The sequence below is a fragment of the Columba livia genome, chromosome 5 (assembly GCF_036013475.1).
Source record: "Columba livia isolate bColLiv1 breed racing homer chromosome 5, bColLiv1.pat.W.v2, whole genome shotgun sequence".
Lineage (NCBI taxonomy): Eukaryota > Metazoa > Chordata > Aves > Columbiformes > Columbidae > Columba > Columba livia.
Genome location: NC_088606.1, coordinates 36,339,582 through 36,361,193, shown reverse-complemented (window position 1 = coordinate 36,361,193; position 21,612 = coordinate 36,339,582). Strand labels below are relative to the sequence as shown.

At 40.4% G+C, this 21,612-nt stretch overlaps 1 protein-coding gene across 4 annotated transcripts in view; it reads left to right on the top strand.

The window, feature by feature from the left end:
- PLEKHH1 (pleckstrin homology, MyTH4 and FERM domain containing H1) overlaps nucleotides 1-21,612 on the top strand; it is a 53,587-nt gene that overhangs the window by 17,378 nt on the left and 14,597 nt on the right. For 3 of the 4 annotated variants that reach the window (XM_005502278.4, XM_065064345.1, XM_065064346.1), the window contains exons 5-20: nucleotides 366-449; nucleotides 2,037-2,118; nucleotides 4,858-5,864; nucleotides 8,208-8,286; nucleotides 8,912-9,000; nucleotides 9,553-9,703; nucleotides 10,677-10,816; nucleotides 11,606-11,716; nucleotides 13,189-13,275; nucleotides 14,562-14,723; nucleotides 15,698-15,778; nucleotides 16,736-16,915; nucleotides 17,048-17,156; nucleotides 18,101-18,213; nucleotides 18,887-19,063; nucleotides 19,889-19,986. In XM_005502278.4, the coding sequence (XP_005502335.3) occupies nucleotides 366-449; nucleotides 2,037-2,118; nucleotides 4,858-5,864; nucleotides 8,208-8,286; nucleotides 8,912-9,000; nucleotides 9,553-9,703; nucleotides 10,677-10,816; nucleotides 11,606-11,716; nucleotides 13,189-13,275; nucleotides 14,562-14,723; nucleotides 15,698-15,778; nucleotides 16,736-16,915; nucleotides 17,048-17,156; nucleotides 18,101-18,213; nucleotides 18,887-19,063; nucleotides 19,889-19,986 (2,750 nt within the window). The remainder of the gene's footprint in view (nucleotides 1-365; nucleotides 450-2,036; nucleotides 2,119-4,857; nucleotides 5,865-8,207; nucleotides 8,287-8,911; nucleotides 9,001-9,552; nucleotides 9,704-10,676; nucleotides 10,817-11,605; nucleotides 11,717-13,188; nucleotides 13,276-14,561; nucleotides 14,724-15,697; nucleotides 15,779-16,735; nucleotides 16,916-17,047; nucleotides 17,157-18,100; nucleotides 18,214-18,886; nucleotides 19,064-19,888; nucleotides 19,987-21,612) is intronic. The other variant, XM_065064348.1, reaches the window with a different exon arrangement.

Genomic DNA, 21,612 nt, shown 5'->3' with positions numbered 1-21,612 from the left:
GAACACTACAGATGTTCAATAGCAAACAGCAACATTGCAAAACATTACAAAAACATCTAAAATGGGAAAAGTTGCAGACTCTACTCAAAAGAAACTGCGATAGGTGGGCAATCATTACCTGAACTGGATTTTGCTATTCTACAACAGTCTTGAAACAACCCTCTGAATTTGACTCCAGTGATCATGTAAGACAACTTAGAGCTTAATTTTTTTTAGATGTCAGCTAAATAATAGCATTCAAATAGAAGTCTTGAATCTTACCTCTGGAATGGGAGCTTCAATGTTTAAGTCACTCCTGATGCAGTAACTTAGTGAGAACAGTTAGTTATACTCTCCTAATGCATCTCACCTCTTTTTTGGCACAGAAACAGCTGAGGACTGAGGAAGCCAAAATTGTTCAAGAGAAAGCTGCCAAGATCAAGGAGTGGGTAACATTTAAGCTGAGAGAGGTGAGTCTTTAGCTTGCTACCAGGTTTCAAGACCTATGACTGGGTTCAGCGCGGCCTTGCCAGTGGACTCCTATGTAGTACGATAGTCTGAGGACAGTCAGTCAGCCACAGAGGTTTTTTGCTTGTTTGATCCTACACACGCTTCGTTGCAGAGCTGGGGTCGTCCCTCTCTACTGAGGGCTATTTACTGCTTTGGGCAAACTATAAGTGACTGTGAAGTCACTAATGCCCAAAAGCAGTCTCTGAAGAAGACTTACTACTGACAAGCAGCTTCCACCTAGCTTTCCTCTGCCTCTCCCTTTTTTCTTTGGGTGCAGTTTCTGTCCCTTTTTCTGACAAGGCAGCTGTGACACAAACATATATCCTTTGCTCTTCCATAATTTGCCATGTCTGACTAACACCATTTTCGTACTGCCCAGCATTTTCTCATGTCTAACTTCTCCCTCCTACCCATTCTGTGGACTTATGCCTCTATCTGGGCCTAATTCAATAACCCCCTAGAAAACCTGAAAGATAGCAGTGGGTCAGCACACAGTTTTAAAGGTGCAGTAACAGTTTACAACAAGGAATGGTTCTATCTGGTCTTTCCCTTTTATTCCAAGTTAAAGCCATATATTTCCAGGTTTATGCCAGAAATGGAATTTTTTTGAGCTGAAAGAACCAGTCTTTGTGGACACTAATTGTGTTACGATGTGACTTTGTAATCTCATTAGATTGCCTAGACAATTTACTGAGCTGCCGTGCTGCTTTTCTTTCATTTTCCTGTATGAGATAACTTAAGGTGCATCTACGTTCATGACTGGTGCAGCACAAAGGAGGAAGCACAGGGGTTGACTTGGTGTGACCTGTGGTGAATCCAGGACCATACAATGACATTGTGGCTTTAGTGGCAAGGAGGTTTGTGCCAGATGCTGATTCTAGGTGCATACCACGGGCAAGTGGATCACTGCTAACTGAAGGACTTTGCATCTGTGTTGCAAATGTGTCGCTCTGGACAGCATCATGGGTGCAATTTCAACTCTGATTCCATCAAGAGGGAAGACTTTTTGGGTGCACCATTGCAGTGTTTAAGAATGTATCCTGAGTCACTTCAAGCAAAGACATGAGGCACATTTGCAAAGAATCACTTGTGCACTAATTGCAAATGTAAATGCATTCTTAATGGTTGGGGTTGATTTGTTTGTTTGTTTCTTCTTTTGGTCTCCTGGATCCAGGGGATCTCCTTATAACCACATATGGGGTGAGAGGAGGAAAACATGCTCCTCCTGGGTAATAGTTTTTTTAATTATCTCTTTCATGACAGTTGTTTCTGGAGCAAGAGCAAATTAGAAACAATAGCAAGGAAGGAAGATGTATTTGAGAAGTGCAAATAGTATATACAAAGACTATTTGAGAAAGCACAGCAAAGTGGGTTATCCAGTGGAGCTGCTGAGGAGGAGGATTTCAGGGTGACTGGTAGGCTCACCCATCCTCTTTTTCTGTTCAGACACTTCAATGTAATAAAGATTAAGACATGTTCTGTATAGTGGAACACACATGCACACAGTTTTGCATTATTTTTCAGTTTTTATTATTGTTGTTTCATAGCTTGAGCTAGAAAATTACCACCTGAAAAACTGTAATCAGAGACTGACGGAGCAAATTGAAGCCCTTCAGGATACATTGCAAGGTAAATGTGTTCACCTGGCATTGTAGCCTAGTAACCACTTAGAGAGTGGAAGTCAGCATTCCTGGGTTGTATTTTTAACTTTGTTAGAAATTAGTGCTTGTGACAGTGAGCAAGCAGTAGAATTGCTCTGTTCCTCAGTGGGTCCATTTTTAAGATGGGAATAGCATTACTTATCTGCCTTCAACCTTTAATTGGTTTCCCACCAGGGACTGAACACAGACACGTTTTTTTCTAGAGTCTGCTTTTGTCATTAAAATAAGCCACTGAGCTCCTGAATTAAAAGCAGTCATTGAAATACATAGCAAAGCTCTCTATTCACCTCAGTGGTGCAGGAGTCTCTGAGGTATTTCACTTTACCTCCACACACAAATTATTCTTATCCCCACAGAACCTCTGCTGGCACGTGAGCTGAGTAACTGGGGCTGTATGGGCCAAGGAACGGCTGCCTGGTCTGGCTTTAGAGGCTGGGTTCCTCTGCGCCATCAGGTTGGGTTGCAGAAAGCTGCTTACGGCGCTTGTGCTTTTTGCAGTTCTTGTTTCGTGGACAGGTAGAGAACTTCAGCCTCCAGGGCTTAAAATCAGCACCTTTCATTGCAATACATTTTGAAGTGGAAATTCTCTCTTAACCATTTTCTTCCTGTTTTTTTAATGAGTGTGGTTTGGTCACAATAAGCTGAGCCGGTTTCCAGAACTTCACTGGGCATGAAGGCAGGAGGCATTTCTTTCCTGCAGAAGTCTTTCTGGCATTCCTATCACTCCACAGCAAGGGAATAGGGCAAAATTCCTTCTAAATCCCACCATGTTTCTAGATAAATGCTTTATGACTGGGTTTTTCTCATCCCCTCTGGCTCTGGCTGTTTGCAAAAAGAGAATGGCTGGTAAGCTGCGTTAATAATCTGGTATTAAGTGTTCCCTGGATCCTGACTCTCTGGGCAGTAAACAGCTCTGCCCTCTCCTCATGTCCCCCACTAGTCTCGCTGTGCCAGGCTGAATTCAGAGGCCTCTGCAGAAAGACAAATCTCTTCTTTCTTGCCATGCTGATAGTAACAGCTTCCTCTGCTTCACCTCCCATCACATGCAGGAAGCCGCAAGAAACCTCAATAATATTTAAAATGAATGGCATCTTTTCGGTCTATGCTAATGATTTACCCCTGAGGCAGGGGAAAATGTGTGCCAGCATTACATGTTAGGAATAGCTTTGTTAGCATTCAGTTCCTTGTGACTCAAGTGCCAAGGTCAAGCTCTCATGGTTGTCTTTTTCTCAGCTATGTTTCCAAAAGCAGGATTCCACCTCTCCACAATCAACAGTGATTTATTCTGCTGTTTGCCCTTCCCTCTGTACTTTGTGTCTTCAGTTTGTTTCTCCTTCCTCGCAAATACCATTAGTGGTTAAGCAATGCCTGTCCAGTTTAGTGTTCAGGCAGCATTTTCAGTGATAGCTATGCAGAGTCACACTCACCCATATTTATGCAATTTCCAAAGCATCTTATGACTTGATTCTTTTCAGTCAGCCAATATAAATGCCGAGGTCAGTCAAAATCATAAAGTGAAGTAACATCCTCTGCCATTTTAAGTTTTATCCGTACTTTCTTATACCCTAAAGCTGCTATTCAGCAGAACCTGTAGAAGCGAGATAGTCTTCAAATCTAGTAAGTGTGGAAAGGAAGAAAGAAGAATTCTAAAGCATAGGTACTAAATAGACAAAGAACAATGGAGGCAATCTAGGATCTGTCTTTTGTGTCATCTTCTCATATAGCAACTGAAGGGGCAGAGAAAAAATAAACAAAGAAAAGGAAGTTTTTACACCAAAAGCATGTAAGTAACTGTTAGAAAACTTGTTGACAAAAAGCACTGCTGGTTAATATAGCACAAAAGGTTAGCAAAAAGCTTTAGGAAAATTCTTAAAAAGAGGATAACCTCACTGATTGGTGTGATAGTGAAGAAGGTTTCCATATGTATGCTGGAAGCCTCATCTAGGAATGGGAAGAACCATACTAGTCTATTTGTCTTAAATCGCTGTAGGTCCATTGAAGTCAAAAGCCACACTAAGCAATTTTCTGGACACTTAGATGGTTTTTGACAAAGCCTGGTGTGGATAGGTGTACTTCCTTCTCATGGCTGTTGTAAGAGAAGAGACATAATTGTGGATAGGTAAGAGTAAAAACTGCTATATCGAGGTAGACTGAAAGCTTGCCTAGGTCTCCAGTATCCTGTCTCCTGGTTGGCTGTGGATGTTTCAGGAAAGAGTGTAGAAAATATTGCAAGTAGAGGTGTCCTTCTCTTCATGTACTCTTCCTGCTTCTGCTGTCAGTTGTAGGAAGTTCCTAAGATAGAACTTCTGTGTAAACTGTTATTTTTACCACTGATAAATTACTTTTTCTGTCCTATATTTTAGACACCACAGCATCCTATTTCCTTTTTTGTTTGAACCCTACCCCTCTTCCTTCTGTAAGTTTCAAACATGCTACCTGATAATTTTGTTAGGCAGCCCTTAATTCCACTTTTGTAAGAAACAGCAATTAATAATTTCCTATTAACATTTTCTGTACTATTCCCAATTATAAATATAGAGCACTTCTGTTATACCTGTGCCCAACCGTCTCCTTTCCATTCTGTATAGACCTAACCAGGCCAGGGTGCTATTGAAATACAACTGACATGTACAACTTACACTAGCCAGTAACATTTTAGACAGTAAAGTATTTGAATGCCCTAACCATGTGTTCTCTTCTGTCGTAGATATGACCAGCATTCCTCCTTTTGAATCTCTTTGGAGCTGTAATTTTCTGAAGTCCAGAGCATCACAGGCCTCTTTTGCTGAGAATATAGACCAGAAATCTGTGCTCTTTGCACCTGGTTTCAGACAGGTGTGTCAGACAGGATCTACTAAACATGTCCTCTCTACAGCAAACATAGTCCTTGCCAATGACACCTTTACTGAGGATGAAGAGGATAAATCTCTGCTTTCCCAGAGCACGCTGAAGCTCATGTCTGACCCATCGAGATGGAATCTCTCCACAGAGAAAGATATATTCCCACATGTAAGTTCTGAACACAGGTTAGGGTGCTCTGATCCCACACCACTGGACCCTCCAGCTGAGGCCACAAGAATCCTTGAGGCTTTGACTTTCCAGTCATCTTTGGAAGGAAAACATAGCACTGTGAGCACCTTGCAACACGTGGCTTTGGATGGCACCCGCTTCTCTGATGATCTGTGTGCCAGGTTCCGCTCCCACCAGCTGGACTCCTCTTCTTCTGGAGAAATAATCAGCATGCTTGAGAGCCGTCTCCAGACTGCTGAACCACCCTTGGTTGTGTCAACATCAGCTGTTACAACCCATTCCTTCTGTCCGGGGAGGGAATGCAGTCTTGGCAGTAGTATGACCTTTCCAAAAATACGAACTAATACACCAAGAGACAGTATCCAGCTAGCCAAGAGACATTACAGCCAACCACAGCCAGGGGCTGATTCTTTCCACCACGTAATGAGCTTAGAAGCTAGCACCTTCCAGCCTGTAACAGACTCTCCAGTCTGCCATGGGCAAGTGAAGGAGACAGACATTGATGATGATGGAGTACTGGAGAAGATGGAGACAGAACATGGTCTGGTGAAGAAAGAAGCTGGAGTGTGTGAGGAAATCAACCACTTATCTGCAGGGCAAAGAGAAGCTATGAGTTTGGAGGCTGGTGTTCTTGACGCAGGAAGTAAACCACCCACACCACCACTGCACAGATTCCCATCATGGGTAAGAAATGCAAAGACAACCGCCTGAGAGATGGTGTTTATCTTTGAGTAGCACCCAGTAGTTAGGTTACAACAGTTCTTGGTCTCAAGCAGTTGTTTCCTGTGGACATCAGTCACATTTCTGAACCACCTAGTCTGACAGTTCCAGATCGTGGGATGTGCTCATTCTAATGACAAATTTTTTTTTTCTTCTTTTATCTTTTGAAGGAAAAAAATCTGTGAAAGAAAATATTACTCAAGAAACATAGGAATAAAAAGAAAGTCAAGAGGTGCTGCATTGTATTTTATGCTTATGAGTCATCAAAAGTTAATCCTTTGTTCAGTTGTCATGTGTTTAAGATAGAAAAATGAGTTATAAATGCAAGTTAATGGACCAGACCAAATAGTTTCAAGGTCAGAAAAAGCTGTGAATGCAGAAATAGATACATGGATTAGAACTCAGCATTCCTGTCTCATGGTATACTTCTGCCATCAGGAAAATTTTGTGAAAACCATTGGTAAAGTGAATATACATGTCCTATTGCTTACTTTACATGACAGAGAAGTCTGTTATTATCACTTTCAGTTACTTCTTGATGGAAATCAATGTAGTATCGAAAGGGATAGTTCCATTATTTTCTTTTGCTTTTTTAAAAGCATAGGCAACTAAGTGGTTTATTGAAGGGGTGAAGTCAAGCACTTATTGTTAATCCTTATGTTTTATAATTTTGTTCTATGAAAACTTGACATTATTTGTGATCTTTGGCTGTGTCCTTTATGATACCAATTTAAACCCCAGTATAATCACAGCCATTTTTCAAAAATAATCTATTTGCATTCAGTCCATAATATGGAACTGTGCTCGATGTGAAGCTGGATAGTGTAGTAAAAGAATCTGCAGTTTTCAAGATGTCTGTTTTATTTGCTACAGAAGTCAGAATGGTGTCGTGAACAGTGTACTCACTTGAAACAAGGGAAATAGCTTAGAATAATTGGCTATTATTCCTTTCTCTGATCTAGAGTTCCCATGTAAGGTTCTTCTAGGCACTTAAGCTAAATTTTTTGCAGGTGATTGTCAGCTCCACATACACCTTCTGAATACCTAACTTGAGTTTGACAAGTAAATTTGATTAGAGAAACAATGAGCGCTTCTTTACCGCAACTGTATTCAGTTGTTGTAGTTACAAACAATGTTATATGATGCTAAATTCTCAAAGTCAGGTCTTCTGACCTGTTGAAATGGGCACTCCAAAGTTATTAGGTACTTCAAAGAACATATGTTTGCATTCCTCTTCTGGAAAATAGCAAAAGCACCCATTAATGTCCCTCCCAGGGTTTTAGTAAAATTTTTTGATAATGTTTATGAAACATTGCAGTATTATAGTCAGGAACACCACAGGAAAAAATCCATTCTTTTTTCTTCAGACCAGAGTCAAGTAAGTGTATCCGAGTAAGGCAAATTTAAGTATGAATAGAATGAATTAAAGCATGAATAGAATATTAAATAGCAGCTTAATCAGTAAGATATGTCCATTATCTGCCCTAATTAGGAGGTGACTGGGGAAAAAAAGGTACATAACATTTCATTAGAGACTAAATCACGATGCATATACATACAGAAATATGAATTCTGTTGTTTCTGGTTTTGGTGTACTTGACTCTGCAGTCTTAGGTACTCTCATATATATGTAGTATGTGTGTTATCTGATAGTGATTGGTTGTATGCTTCAAGGAGCAGCAAGAGGATTCCTAGTTTTGATTTGTATCCATTTTAGACTGGTTGATGCCTTAGTCATAACATTGCATTTAGTTTCAGATTTGAGTTCTCCCCTTGGAATTTTTATCAATTTGTGAAGCGCTTGGAAATCCTTTGAACTGGAGGCTCCATATGTTGTTGTAACTGAGACACCAGCTTATCGGGATCATTCCAGGCATTTCTTTCATTCCCTTATCAGAGAATAGGAATCTTTTGCAGTTGGTGACTGAATAAGCTGTCCTGTTTTAGGGCTGTTCTTGATTCTTTTTAATACATTGCTGATGAAATGGAAAAAACCCAGCTTTTTCCAAGCTGTGATATAGTGGTTTATTGATAATTGCATGTAGGGGTTCCAGTCTGTGGATGTAATCTCAGTAACATTTATATTTATAAGCCATGCCTGTTGTGATTCAGGGAATTGCACACAGATACACATTTCCACTAATGGTCATTGATCCAACATCTGGCATAACAGAGGAGTCTTTCTTAGGAAGCACTTTCTTCCTGCCCAAAGCTGTGATTGTGTTGTGATTCTGTGACACGAGCATTTATTTTTGCAGGAATCATGTTTTTGTCTGACTATTGTTGTTCATGGTATTATTGTTTCAGGAGAGTCGAATCTATGCTGTGGCCAAGTCTGGCATGAGGTTGTCTGAGGTGGGCGCAGTGAATGATACTTCCAACTGCTGTAAGTTCTAGACAAGATCCAACCTTTGAGGGAGTTTACAGTGATAGTATGGGACCTGAGCTTCTGGCTATTCACATTTCTTCATTTTTTTTCCCGTTTTCAAAGTAGATTTGATTTTGCAGATAGCCATGATAAATAAAGGAGGGAAGGAGGATATATCTGATCTCAGGGATGTTTGGTGCTGGGCTGTTTGAGCCCTCATATTCAGTGACATCTTCAGGGACTCCATTATCTCCTTCCTCTCTTCCACTGATGCTGTTCTGCCTCTGCATGTCTGTACCCTGCTTTTAGTCTGTGATTCACCATCACCTTCCCCTGTAATGGCTTCTACCTGTTTGGACGTGGCACACTGGATTGTCATTGTACCATGGGGAGCACAGGGTGGACAAGATGTCACAGGCTAAATGGAGGGAGTGTTGCAGCTGTCTTGGAGTTGTATGTAGCTAATAATACATCCCCTGGCCTTTCTGAAGCCAAACTGTCTGGGATGGCAGTCCTCCATTATTTGATGTTCCAAGAGACTACATAAGTTCTTACATGCATACAGGTACCTCTCTGTTAAAACCTCCTCATGTTCACCAGTTTGCATTATTTGAACTCTTGCTGTCTCTTTGAATTTTTCCAGTTTCCAGTTTCTCATGTTCAACTTCTCGGCCATTTACCTGTCTCATCTACAGAAATGTCACAGTGCCAGTCTACACTACGCTGAAGGGGGTAAGGAGATACCTCACTTTTCTTCTTATGAAAAGCATGGTCTAGGGCTGCCAGTAATTTGAGAGAGAATGGGATGAAGCTGTGCAGTGAAGCAAAGAACATTAGAGAATGCCGGGAAGTACTAGACACCAGAAGAATGCAGAAGGAGTAGCAGATGATAAATGTATTTAGGAATACAGAACATTGCAGAAGTTGCAAGGAGGAAGCGAGGAAGCTGCAGTGTGCACTATGAGACTAGAAATCTAGGGGTAATAGTGGCTATAGCCGAGAGAATGAAATGGAAGAAGGCTCTTGAGAGCTTATGAGGAAGCATGGGGCTTGTGAAACAGTAGGAGGGTGTAACCAGAGGAGACCCAAACAGATCAGACTAGATAGTCCAGTTTGGAAGTTCTCAGACCAGAAAGGGAAGAAATGAGGAGCCCTGGGGACTGCAGTGGGCAAGGCAGTGAGAGAGTGAAGGGTCTGTGTCAATTGCTCTGTTTCCTTATTGAGCAGGGATTGTCCTGGGGAAACTCCTCCCTTACATGCTGACCATCCAAGTCTGTTTTCCAGAAAGCCACACAGATCAGCAACGTGCCTTTCTTAGATGAGTCTTCAGGCTCTGATGATGACTGCAGCTCCCATGCCAGCTTCAGGACTTCTACTGCTGGATCTGAGAACAGGAAAGCCAGCATGCCAGGCAGTCCTCGTGCAGTGAAGAGAGGTAAAGTGGGAGTGTTGCTACTGAGCAGCATGAACTCTGTCCTCAGGAGTCAAGCAAGATGTCCTGAACAGCATCATCAGTGACAGGTGAACGCTCAGCCTCGGTGATGCTAATAAGGAGTTCTCCCAGAATGTGTGCAGACATAACAGCTACTCGACAGAAACCTGTTCGCTTAGGTGGGATTTTACTGCTAATAGATTTCCATCCAGGCAATTGCTAAGCTAAGACTGTGGGAAGGATTGATGTCCCAAATTCGTCATATACCTGGTGAACACGTCCATACCTTTTCTATGATTTCTCCTTGTAAGTAAGCTAGTACTGACATGCTGAAAATGGTTTCTACCTTTGATAATTTCTTGACCAGTAAGCAAATCCTTCATATTTCCAAGAGGCATTGGGTAATTTGGGTCCTAGCTAGGACAATCTTTCTTGACTGCTGGGAAGGTTAAACTGGATCCTTGAGTGGAAATTTCCTTACAAATGGTAGTCAATAAAATAGAATCCCATTTCATGTAGTCTTCACTTCTGTTATGATGTGTCTGTACATTGCCATGGACCAGTGGTGGAAGATTCACAGAAAGCAAAGCCCCATTGCTGATGAGGAAGCCTTTTCTTTAGTTTGAATGAGAGGAGCTCGAGGCTTTATGATTGATTGTTTCCAAGCTGAAAACAGTTTGTCTGTGATTTAGTTAACAAGTCTGTTTTATTTATTTATTTAAAGCATTTTAATCTCTTTTTATTCCATAACAAATTTATTTCACTGTCAGTATCAGTCTCACTACTTGTCTTCCTAGGAGAAAAAAAAAAAAAAAACCTCACGGAAGTTTGGTTAGTGAGCTTTGAGTTCCTGATATCTGATCTGTTCTTGAACAGAAGCCTTAATGGTGAACTCAAAAACTTTTTCAGAGTGTGCAGTATTCAGTGCATGCTTCTGTCTAGCCATGATTCTCATTCTTCCCTTTATTTTGAGCAGGGGTATCTATGTCTTCACTGAGTTCTGAGAGTGACTATGCCATCCCTCCTGATGCCTACTCCTTGGATGGTGACTATTCAGAGCCAGAACATAAGCTACAGCGAACATCTTCCTATTCCGCTGATGGTGGAATCTGCACTGTAAGTCTTGCTGCCTCACAGTTGTGAAGGGACACAGAGCCTCGGCCTTGAAAAAGCATAACTGCGATATACTGAGTTTATCCCCTGCAAACTGATGCTCTAATAGACTGGGCTGTTGGCCTGGCTGGTTTGTATGCAAAGGCACTATCTGATGCTTCAGAAGAAGGTGCAATTTCTATTATGTGGTTAGATAAAAGTATAAGCATCAAGGGCTTATATAAGTATAAGCATCAAGCATCTTTCCTGATGACCTGTACTAGTTTCTTATAGTTGTATTCTACTTTAATGATGGCCTTAAACTTTTGTGACAAAACAAGTCTGGAAATTCAGAGGAAGGAAGGAGAAAGGGTAGAATATTTTGGCCTAGGAAAAAACCTCAAACGTGAGGAGCACTAAGTTCAGTACTCTTGAATGTAAGAGATCAAGGAGACAAGAAACTGAAGTCAAATCAGGGCTAAGAGCCAGCCTTCACTTTTATTCGGAAAAATCACTGCTGCGGTAGGAAGACAAATAAGTTTTCAGTGCATCAAACAATTAGTGAAATGATCCTCAGATGCCTTCTTTAATAAAATAACATAATGTGGTATTTGCAGCTACACAGACAGTCCAGGACTCTCTGCAAGTTGACCAGAGAGAGCTGACCTTGGATGCCTGCTACTCCCATCAGGCAGAGTAAAGCAGAAAATGAAGGAGATGCAGTGAATGTCTGAGCTTGATTTCAGTACTCTTTCATTTGTATTTTGAGAGGTACAATAAAATCTCCTCTCACCTTTTCTTTTTGCCCTCCAGGAACCCATGGAGAAATCAGGTTACTTGCTGAAAATGGGCAGCCAGGTGAAGATGTGGAAGAGACGATGGTTTGTTCTAAGAAACAGACAAATCATGTACTACAAGTCTCCGGTGAGTCACTGGGGTGGATTTACTCCTGTGTGGAGGCACAGGGGAAGGCTGCAGAACTGATATCAGGCTGATACCACTGGCAGAGTCGGCAGCCATGGAGAAGCTTCCCTAAAAATGTCCTGCCAAAGAGCTTTATGTCTGACTCAGATGTTCAACCACGGGTCTCTTCTTAGGCAGGCAGGCTCCTTATGGTGGCACTTTCCAGGTGATCAAAGTTTGTTCATGACAGAAGCTTGACACCTACTGGTTAATTTCGTACAGATGATGAAAAGCAGAAGGCATACTGTGGCCCAGCTGTGGTCATGTTTAAGTTGGAAATAAAGGGAAAATAAATTACAATACCAGGAGGGCACAGATACATGCTCATCAGTCAGTATATGGGGCTCTGAGGAAAACTACAACTTTCAGGCGAACAAAAGCTGGATTCTTTCATTTTTCATCCTCCTACATGGACATGAAATATTAGAAAACTAAGGTAAAATTGAAAATAAGCTTGCTTTCGTGCAAAATGCTGTCTTGCAATGCTCAATGAAACAATATTGAGAGAACATGTTTGTGTATTAAAAACCTTTCCAAATATTTTTTATAATTCGCAGCTGTTTCAAAGTTATTTCCAAAATTCTAGCAGTGTGCATTTGAAATTTGTGTATACAATAAAATACATGTATTGTTGACCTTCGGTATTCTGCTGTACTTAGCTGCATTACAGACAATTATATTATATTTAGAGATATTAACCTTCCATACATTTTTCTTCTGGACACAGCAATTTCCTCCATACCTGCATAATTACACAGTATTTCTGTGTATATACACATCTTTGCTTACAAGTCAGGAATATTGAGAAGACTTATTTTCCATTTTTTTGCAGTTGTCATATTCTGACATGAAAAAAAATACACCTTTAGGGCACAATGCATCTTTATTTCTGGTAAGAAATGAGAATTCACAAGCAAATTATACATATGTATTATATATAAAAAATAATTTCATAAATATGCAGAATTTAGACTGTTGGTTAGAAGGGACTTCTGGAAGACCCTGGTCCAACTGACACATTGAAGAGCGACTTTCACCAGGTATAGATCAAACTGCTCATGGCTTTAGCTGAATCTTGAAAACTTCCAAAGGTGGAAATTCAGCCCCCATCTGGGTACCTGTTTGGTGTTGTATTGCCTTCCCAGTGAGAACGGGTTTGTTTTGTTTTTTCCTAATGTCCAGTCTGAACTTCAGAAGACAGTATTCATCGCCATTACCCCTATTATATTGTCTGCCACTATTGAGGAGACTTTTGCTTCATCATTTCAATGGGATCGCACTCTCATATTCAACCCTGCAACCTTCATCTCTCCTTCTCAGCTCATGGATGCAGACTCCAACCTGCACATGCATATTATGCTGTATTTAAATACTCTAAGACTTATCTGAATTTTTTTTCATACTGAAAAAGCTGTTTGCTTTTCATGCCTCAGAGTGACGTTATCCACAAGCCACAAGGGCAGATGGAGCTGAATTCTTCATGTCAAATTGTCAGAGGTGAAGGGTCTCAAACATTCCAGGTGAGCGTTGCTTTTTCATCCTGCAGATAATCACGCACTTATTTCAGGCTGAATGATACTGTATGTCTCAACTGAATGAGCTAGCTTCTGGCCCCTGTCTTTCCTGGCACAAGTGAAGCAGTTAGTTTAATAAATAGTGGGGAAACAGCTAAATTCCAGCTTTTTGAAACTGAAAAAACTTCTCATTTATTTTCACACAGAATCACAGAATGTTAGGGATTGGAAGGAACCTCAAAAGATCATCTAGTCCAATGCCCCTGCCGGAGCAGGAACACTTAGATGAGGTTACACAGGAATGTGTCCAGGCGAGTTTTGAATATCTCCAGAGTAGGAGACTCCACAACCCCTCTGGGCAGCCTGTTCCAGTGTTCTGATACCCTTACTGAGAAGAAGTTTCTTCTCAAATTGAAGTGGAACCTCTTGTGTTCCAGTTTGAACCCCTTACCCCTTGTCCATCCATTGGCTGTCACCAAGAAGAGCCTGGCTCCATCCTCGTGACACTCACTCTTTATATACTTGTAAATATTAATAAGGTCACCCCTCAGTCTCCTCCAAGCTAAAGAGCCCCAGCTCCCTCAGCCTTTTCTCATAAGGATGATGCTCCACTCCCTTAATCATCTTTGTTGCCCTGCGCTGGACTCTCTCCAGCAGTTCCCTGTCCTTCTAGAACTGAGAGGCCCAGAACTGGACACAATATTCCAGGTGTGGTCTCACCAGGTATTTTGTATTGTTTTACAGCATAGCACTTTCCTTCATTTTGCAGTTAGGACTGCGAGCTTGAAATCTGCAGGAAAAGTGATTTTTATAACAATTAAAACCAGATAGTACCTAGGATCTCCTCTGTCTGAAGGATTCAGAAGATCTCTAGCCTGACTTTCCATGTCTGGAGGATCTGAAGTGTTGGATTTCTATTATAATTTTACTTCCAAAGTATTAGAAGTTAACCCATCACTTGGTTCTGTTTGAAGTCATTACTGTTAGAAGACTTCATTATAAAGGCAGCATGAAAGTTTCTCTCATACCCTGACTGAAAGGCACATGGCCTGACCTGTGAGCTACTTACTTTCCAACAGAAACAGCAAGAGAGCTCCTGAGAGCTTGATTCATTTGAGTTTCAGTTCTTTCACTTTCGCTTTGAGGGTTAGAACCTTTTTTCTTACCTCAAAAAAATCCCGTCTGAACCACCAAAAGAAAAAAAATCTGTATGGGATCATGAAACTGCAAGCAGCTGCAAGAAAGATTTGTAGGTTTGCAGACTTGTACTTCCTCACTCCTTTTCTTTACAGCTCATGACAGACAAGAGAACTTACTTCCTAACAGCAGACTCTCCCAACATCCTGGAGGAATGGATTCATGTCCTACAGAGTATCCTGAGAGTGCAGGTGACCAGTCCTGTTGGTGTTCCTCACAGTGATGCCAAACCTACTGTGAAAGGTTGGCTCACCAAGGTAAAATACGATTTCTTTCTTTATTCAGTTTGGTTCAGTATTGACAGTGTACCATCTTCTTGGTTTGTTCAGTACATGTCAACAAGAAATGAGTGTATTAATACTCCCTAGAAGAGTGGGGAAAGAAAGAAAAGTGGCAGTAGATCTCTGTATTTTAGAGAGAGGAACATTTGTATAAATTATAAGGAATGGGACAAACAAGGCTACTGAGAGATACTGACTTGTTAAATAGTAAGTTATAACAAATACCCAGCTTATGTATGCTTTTCTTCAACAGAATTCACAGCATGTCATGGTAAAAAACAAATCAAAAAACAAGGAAATGCTGTTAAATGTCACATTTGGTTGATCTTAACTTGATGATACAGGAGAGTTTCAAAGAAATTACTTGTATGGATCTAGGTTGGCATTTATTTCCATCATAACAGACTGCATACGCATTAGTACAGAGTACAATGGCTGAAAATTCTTGTGTTATGCCATTTCCATAGATTAGTTTTGCACAGTATGTTACTATGAATTTTTTAATATAATTCTGGTCAGCATCTAAAGATGGCTAAACACAGCCTGCATTTGAAGCTTGTTTGTCTGCAATAGGAAACAACTACTTAGGCTATGCTTTGACTGGTCTTTTCCAGCTGAGATGAAAGTATTTGTTTTTATAATCTTAAAAACATTATTCTTAATATTGTATTTCAGGATATGAAATTATGAGTTGTTATGAATGAGTAAAATACTTCACCAAATCGTAGACCCATTTCCATAAGTACCTATGTCTCGTCTACTTAGGTGGAATATACTTATCTGCTTTTGGAAATGGTGCCCTGTATGTCTGGAGAGGAGCTCATATTAGCGCAGAACAAATAACATATGCAAGTTTTTAAGGGAGAGTTGAATTGAAAGATGAAATCCTTGAAAACTGTTCCAGCAACACTGCTTATTTTAAAACGTGTATTTCTTTGTCCTCCTTATAGGTCAAGCACGGTCACTCTAAGCTGGTCTGGTGTGCACTGATTGGAAAAACTTTCTACTACTATCGAAATAATGAAGATAAGGTAATTCCTTTTCACCTTTGGTTCCTGAACCCTCCTTTCCCATTTCTCATGAAGCTTCCTTGCTTTTACTGCTTCTGTGTCTCACGCTTCAAGCTCTTCCTTGGTTGTACTTCTCCTCTTCTAATAGTGTCTGTGCCACAAAGAGAAAAAAAAAAATATAATTAAATATATATATATATTTAAAGCTAAAATGACAAAAGACTTAAAAGACAAGTGACTGATCTTTCTCAGATCACTGTATATCTTGTTTCTCACTTTCTCCATTTGGTTTTGTGAAGCCTTTAGAACAGACTTTTATATATCAGCTGATATATTCTGCATACTATCATGAAAATAAGTAGCAACAACAATATAGTCAGTGTAATGTGCTTCTGTTTCTGGAATTTTGGCTCAACGGTCCATTCCTTTGTCTTGGTGATGTCAAAACTCAAGTTTTAGAATATTAAGGAATACAGTGACTCATACTTGGGATCGACCTCCCGAGTTAGTACAGCAGATATCCTGTTTGTCTGAATCTACCTATTTATGTAATGTAGAAAGCAGAAAGTTTGTGCAGGATTGGAAAACAGTGGCTCAAGATATTGAGCAACTGACCATCAGAAAACACATCCTGCCTTGCAGAACCAATGATGTAAACACAACTGACAAGTGTAATGGGATGAAAACAGTACTTTATGGGAAAAACAATCTTTTTATTTGCATATTCTCATTCTGACCTGTAGATTCACTCCCAGGAAAAATAAAAGTAGTAACACAGTTTTATGAGTACTTTAGTCGATAGAAGAGATTCTATACAAATGCAAGATTATATTATTATATCAGTTAAACACTGAATCATAGTTTATTCTTTACATTTTACAGAATTGCTAACATTTTGAACTTGGTTTTCCTTCCCAATGTTCCATGTCCATAGGGGGAGATTAGCTACACTTGTCTAACTTGCTTCCCCTCTTACAGTGTCCTCTAGGGCATCTGCCTATGCGTGAGTCCAGAGTGGAAGAGGTAGACCGTTCCTGTGACTCTGATGAAGATTATGAAGCTACTGGTGGAGGACTTCTCTCATCCCACTGTACACTGGTGATTCACCCACAGGACCAGAGTCCCACATACTTACTCATTCGTACCAAACAGGAGAAGGTATAAAAGGCAGTCTTTTTGGAGAGCAAGAGTCTTTTTGGTATCAGCAAAGCAAATCGGGCATACAGACTGAACCTCTTTGTAGAAAATAAGGTCTGAATTGACCCATACTGTTCTCATCCTTGCTCCTAGAATACCTGGCTGTACCATCTGACCGTAGCGGCTGGTAGCAGTAACGCCACAGTGGGCACATCATATGAACAACTCATTGGAAAGCTATTGGATGCAGAGGGAGACCCTGGTAAGTAGAAACCACAAGCTTTTTTCCGTAGTAGCAAAGCATAAGGAAGGGTAATTTTAATTCCTGGTCTTAATCCAGCCAAAGGTGAGGAAAGTGGATTTTTAGTAGAACAGCACGTGATATAATGTCCTTCTCCCTTAGTTGCACAGGAACATCTCCAGAGAGGATACAGGCATTATAGTGAAACTAGACAAGTCCGTCATATTGTCACATCATTTATCAAAGCATCTGAAGCATCCATAACATTAATTCAAATTAAAATAAAGACCTGTGAGCTTTAATTTTTCCTGTTATTGTTGGTCTTGATTTTCCTCTCCTGGGAATCTTGACCATACAAATGCATGCTTTTTCCTCTAAACACACTCACACACACCCCTACCTTCTCATCTCATCCTTTGTCAGCACATATAAACCCTCACACATATATCCATGCTCATCTGTTCCTCCTCATCTTTAATACTTGCTCATTCATGTATGTTTATGCACCATGTTCTCAAACATGTAATAACACATCCATTCATACTTAGCACTCTTATCCTGTACACTCACCTATTCCTAGACATATACGTGAATGTTGCTTACTGTTGAATTGTGACTTTCACTAACAAAGATCCCCATTGCAGGCAGCTGCCCTGGCAGAGTTTGTGTCTCTGGTTTGAACGCACAGCTGAGCAGTTTCTCAGCTGAGTCCAGCTGATGAGAAGCTCTAACACGGCAGGATTGAGAATATGCTTGTTTCTGCTGATGACTGGTGCTGCTGGTGACAGTTTGGTCATAGCAGGCTTTGCTGAAATCATTGAAGTGGCACCAAGGATAAACGTGACCTAGTGCAATGCTGCTTCCTCGGGTGCTTTGCCATGTCAGCAAGGCTCCTTTTCAATGTGGACACTGTTATCTTTCTTCTCTTTCTGACACTGCATGTTTCTGCCTGTCTGCTGCCTCAGATTCTCCTCTGTGGAAACATCCTATGTTGTGCTACAGTAAAGATGGGCTGCACACATCCCTCACCACTCTGCCATCAGAGGCTCTACAGACTGAAGCTCTGAAACTTTTTAAGGTATTTAAAGGGACATTGTGTGGTTTTCAGTTATTTTCCTCAACATTGCAGTTAATTTGCAACAACACTGTTTGTCATGACATTTACTGTTGCCATTGGTTGGTTTAGACAGGCCTGCTGGATTATTTAATTACAGGTGTCATTAATTAGGTGTCATTAATTCTCTGGAAGTTTACATTTTCCTTTTAGGTAATCTGGGTTTAGGAGCAACGTCCCCAACAAGCTTTATACTTCAGAGTTAGTCTTATCTTCCTCTTTCCTCTCCAATAGCTGGATTGAAGGAAGCAGAAACAGTTTACTGGCAAACTTAGTTGTGTCAGTAAGGCCAATGGTGAAGCCATTGGAGATTTGATTCTCACACTCTGCAAGTGTAAGATCAGCAGTAAGACTGGAGAGTCTTAGCAAGGTAAAGCACAGGTATGGAAGGCAGGAAGCACATTTTCCCCTTGATTCTTTTGCTTCCTTGTGAGTTCCTCAGCTGGGGGAGGCTGAGTGAATTTCCTAGTTGCAACAACTAAAGAGGGAGGGTTAGGAATTAAGTATTTATTCTCCTCTCAAGGTTATGTAGAAGAATTCATTAATTGTCTGTAACACATCTGGGGACCCTGGCCTGCAAAGTATCAGAGAAGAGTCGCTGTATTCATGGCATTGGCTAATTTTCACCCTTTTACAGTCCTGTCAGCTGTTCATCAATGTCCCTGTGGAGGCACCTTCTATTGATTACCATGTGTCACTTGCCCAGACAGCACTGCAGGTCTGCTTGACACATACGGAGCTGCAGAATGAAATCTACTGTCAGCTGGTTAAACAGACCAGCTGCCGACAACCCCAGAACCACTCATTCATTCAGGTGAGTTCCTCTTTTGTCACTTCCACTCTGCAAGTACTTTCTATTTAATTCCATGTTTTTAATAATTAACAATGGGACTGGTTCTTATAAAGCTGTGCAAATGCTACAGGTGTGCTGGAGGAAAGAGAATCTCAGCACTGATGCGCAAAGAAAAACATTGAGAATGTAATGACTTGCAGAAGAGATTTTAGTTTGAATTTAACCATTTGTCAGTTGCTAATGGTCTATTCAGACTGTATTCAGAAACCAAATTAATAGCTCCTGTTGCCTAGCTTCTAATTGTCACATAGTATTAATTTGGTTTTCTATTTTAGTTAATTGAAAGCATGCAAATCATGAATATTACTATTAAGCATGAAATCTGATAATTATTGGGTGAATCAAATTAATGAGTTACAGCATGAATGTACATACTTGATCATAATATTCTCAACTCACACTAGAAAATAAAATCTGGTTGAAGAATAATGGGTCTAATTTGAAATAAAATTTCCCAGTGTATTCTTTGTTATGATTTACAGTTACAAATAGGAAAAAAGTATTAATTAAAGTCTCAATTGTTCACTCAGCTCTGGCTACACTAGCCAAAATTTTCAAAAGTGGCCAATCATTTACAACACCTCTTCTTAGAGTCTAGGCTGAGATACTGAAGAGCAGGCTGTCCTCTGACCACCACTTCCCTTTAAAACATCTTGAACTACATGTCTAAAAACTGAGCAGTCCCAAAAGCACTAGTCACCATCCAACATTTTGGTTGCAGTATTCTATGAAAGACAACAAGCAAGAAGTACAGAACAAGAATGATGTCCAGTTTTATGTTCACAGTGCTGGCAACTCCTGGCTTTGTGTGCTCCTCTCTTCCTGCCTCAACATCACTTCCTCTGGTACGTCAAACAACACCTGCAGCGACACGCAGACCCCAGGTAAAGACCACCACAGCATTTTCTTCTGCTAAGCTGAATGCCTTTTGCATCCACTACAGATAAAGATGGAAGCAATTTTGTAACTCACATCTGCAAAAATAGTTGAGGAAGGGGACAGAAGGTGGTATCAAGCTGTCCCCTTTCAGTTGTTCACACTAATTTGTCACATATTAAGCCAGTTCACAAAACTGAGCAAAAGAACTTTTTCAGGTATAACTGGAGCTACATAGGGAGTCTTTTGCTGTTGCAGCTATTTTCTTTCATTGATAGAGAGACCAAAGTAATTATTTAGAAGGAATTATTAGAATTTTAGGCAATCACATTCTGCTGTCAGGTTAGCAGGCATACTGACAGAACAAAAGTGAGGCAGAGAACATCTCAGGGAACCATAAAAAGTGAAGAAAAACTATCAAACCTGAAATACATGTTAGTACTGTTTTACACCTTTTGCAAAAATGTTAAGGATGTACATTTGGAATAACTTCTGAAATGGAAGGATTTATAACCATGCTATCACTTTGCATGGTAACTCTTTGTTGTGTAACACTTTCCCCTATAAGAAAACATTGGAAGATCTACTGTAACAGCAGTAAGTTGTTCTCCAGGGTACATGCTCTTGGTTTGTTTCCATGGTGATGCTTATCTCACTGTCCTTGAGGTCACAGCTAGAGATGTCTAGTCATCTGCTGCAACTATATAGTGTTGCTAAGACATCGGTAAAAGAGTGGTTTCCTGTTAAACAAATATTCGTATTTAAATACTCAGCGTAAGTCTGCCTCAGAACTCAAGCTGATAGTCTACTGGTATTGCAAAGGATATCTGTGTATTCCTATCAAGTTGTTGGTTGTTTGGTTGGTGTTTTGTGTTTGTTTGTTTGTTTGTTTTGTGGTGTGTGTGTGTGTTTTGTTTGTTTGGGTCTTTTTATGCTGCCTAATATTTGTTATTTCTTCTCAGTAGCAAAAGTACAGATATCAGGCGCTCCTCAGTATTCAGGCTCTCCCTGCATTGGCTAAGGCAACACGTTAGGGATCTTCTGGCTGGTAACTAGAAACCATCTCTTCAAACTTGTGTATTACCAGCTCCCAAACTGGCCCGTTTGACTTAGTAGTGGAGATGCTCTGCTGTTAGGGACTATTGAATTTCATAAGGATGTGCTGGGCTCTATTAAACTGATTTAATGCATCAATTTCAAGAACTACTGTGCTGATGGTCTGCCAGGTTCTTGGCCCAAAAGTACCTTTATCCACAAACAAACTTTAAGCAGAAGCAAAGAGGAATTATACCACCCAGCTATGAAATAATCATTAGGGTTAGAAAAAAACATACAGAAATTACTGAAAACTGTGCTTATCTTCATCTCTAGTTTATTAGATTTAGAGCAGTTGCTAAATGGGACTTAGCTTAGCTCCTTCCACCAAGCTCTAGGAACACTTCTGTCTCTTCAGATGGAGCAGGTACAGCTGTCTCTTGACCAGTTAAATAGATATGCTTTCCCTGATTCATAGAGCAAACAAGACATGAGAATATTTACACAGGCCTATGGTCTAGATTTACACTAGATCTTCATTTTAGGTATTTTTTTCCATGAAAGGTATATATCCAACCTGTAAGAGAGGAAGAAAAGTC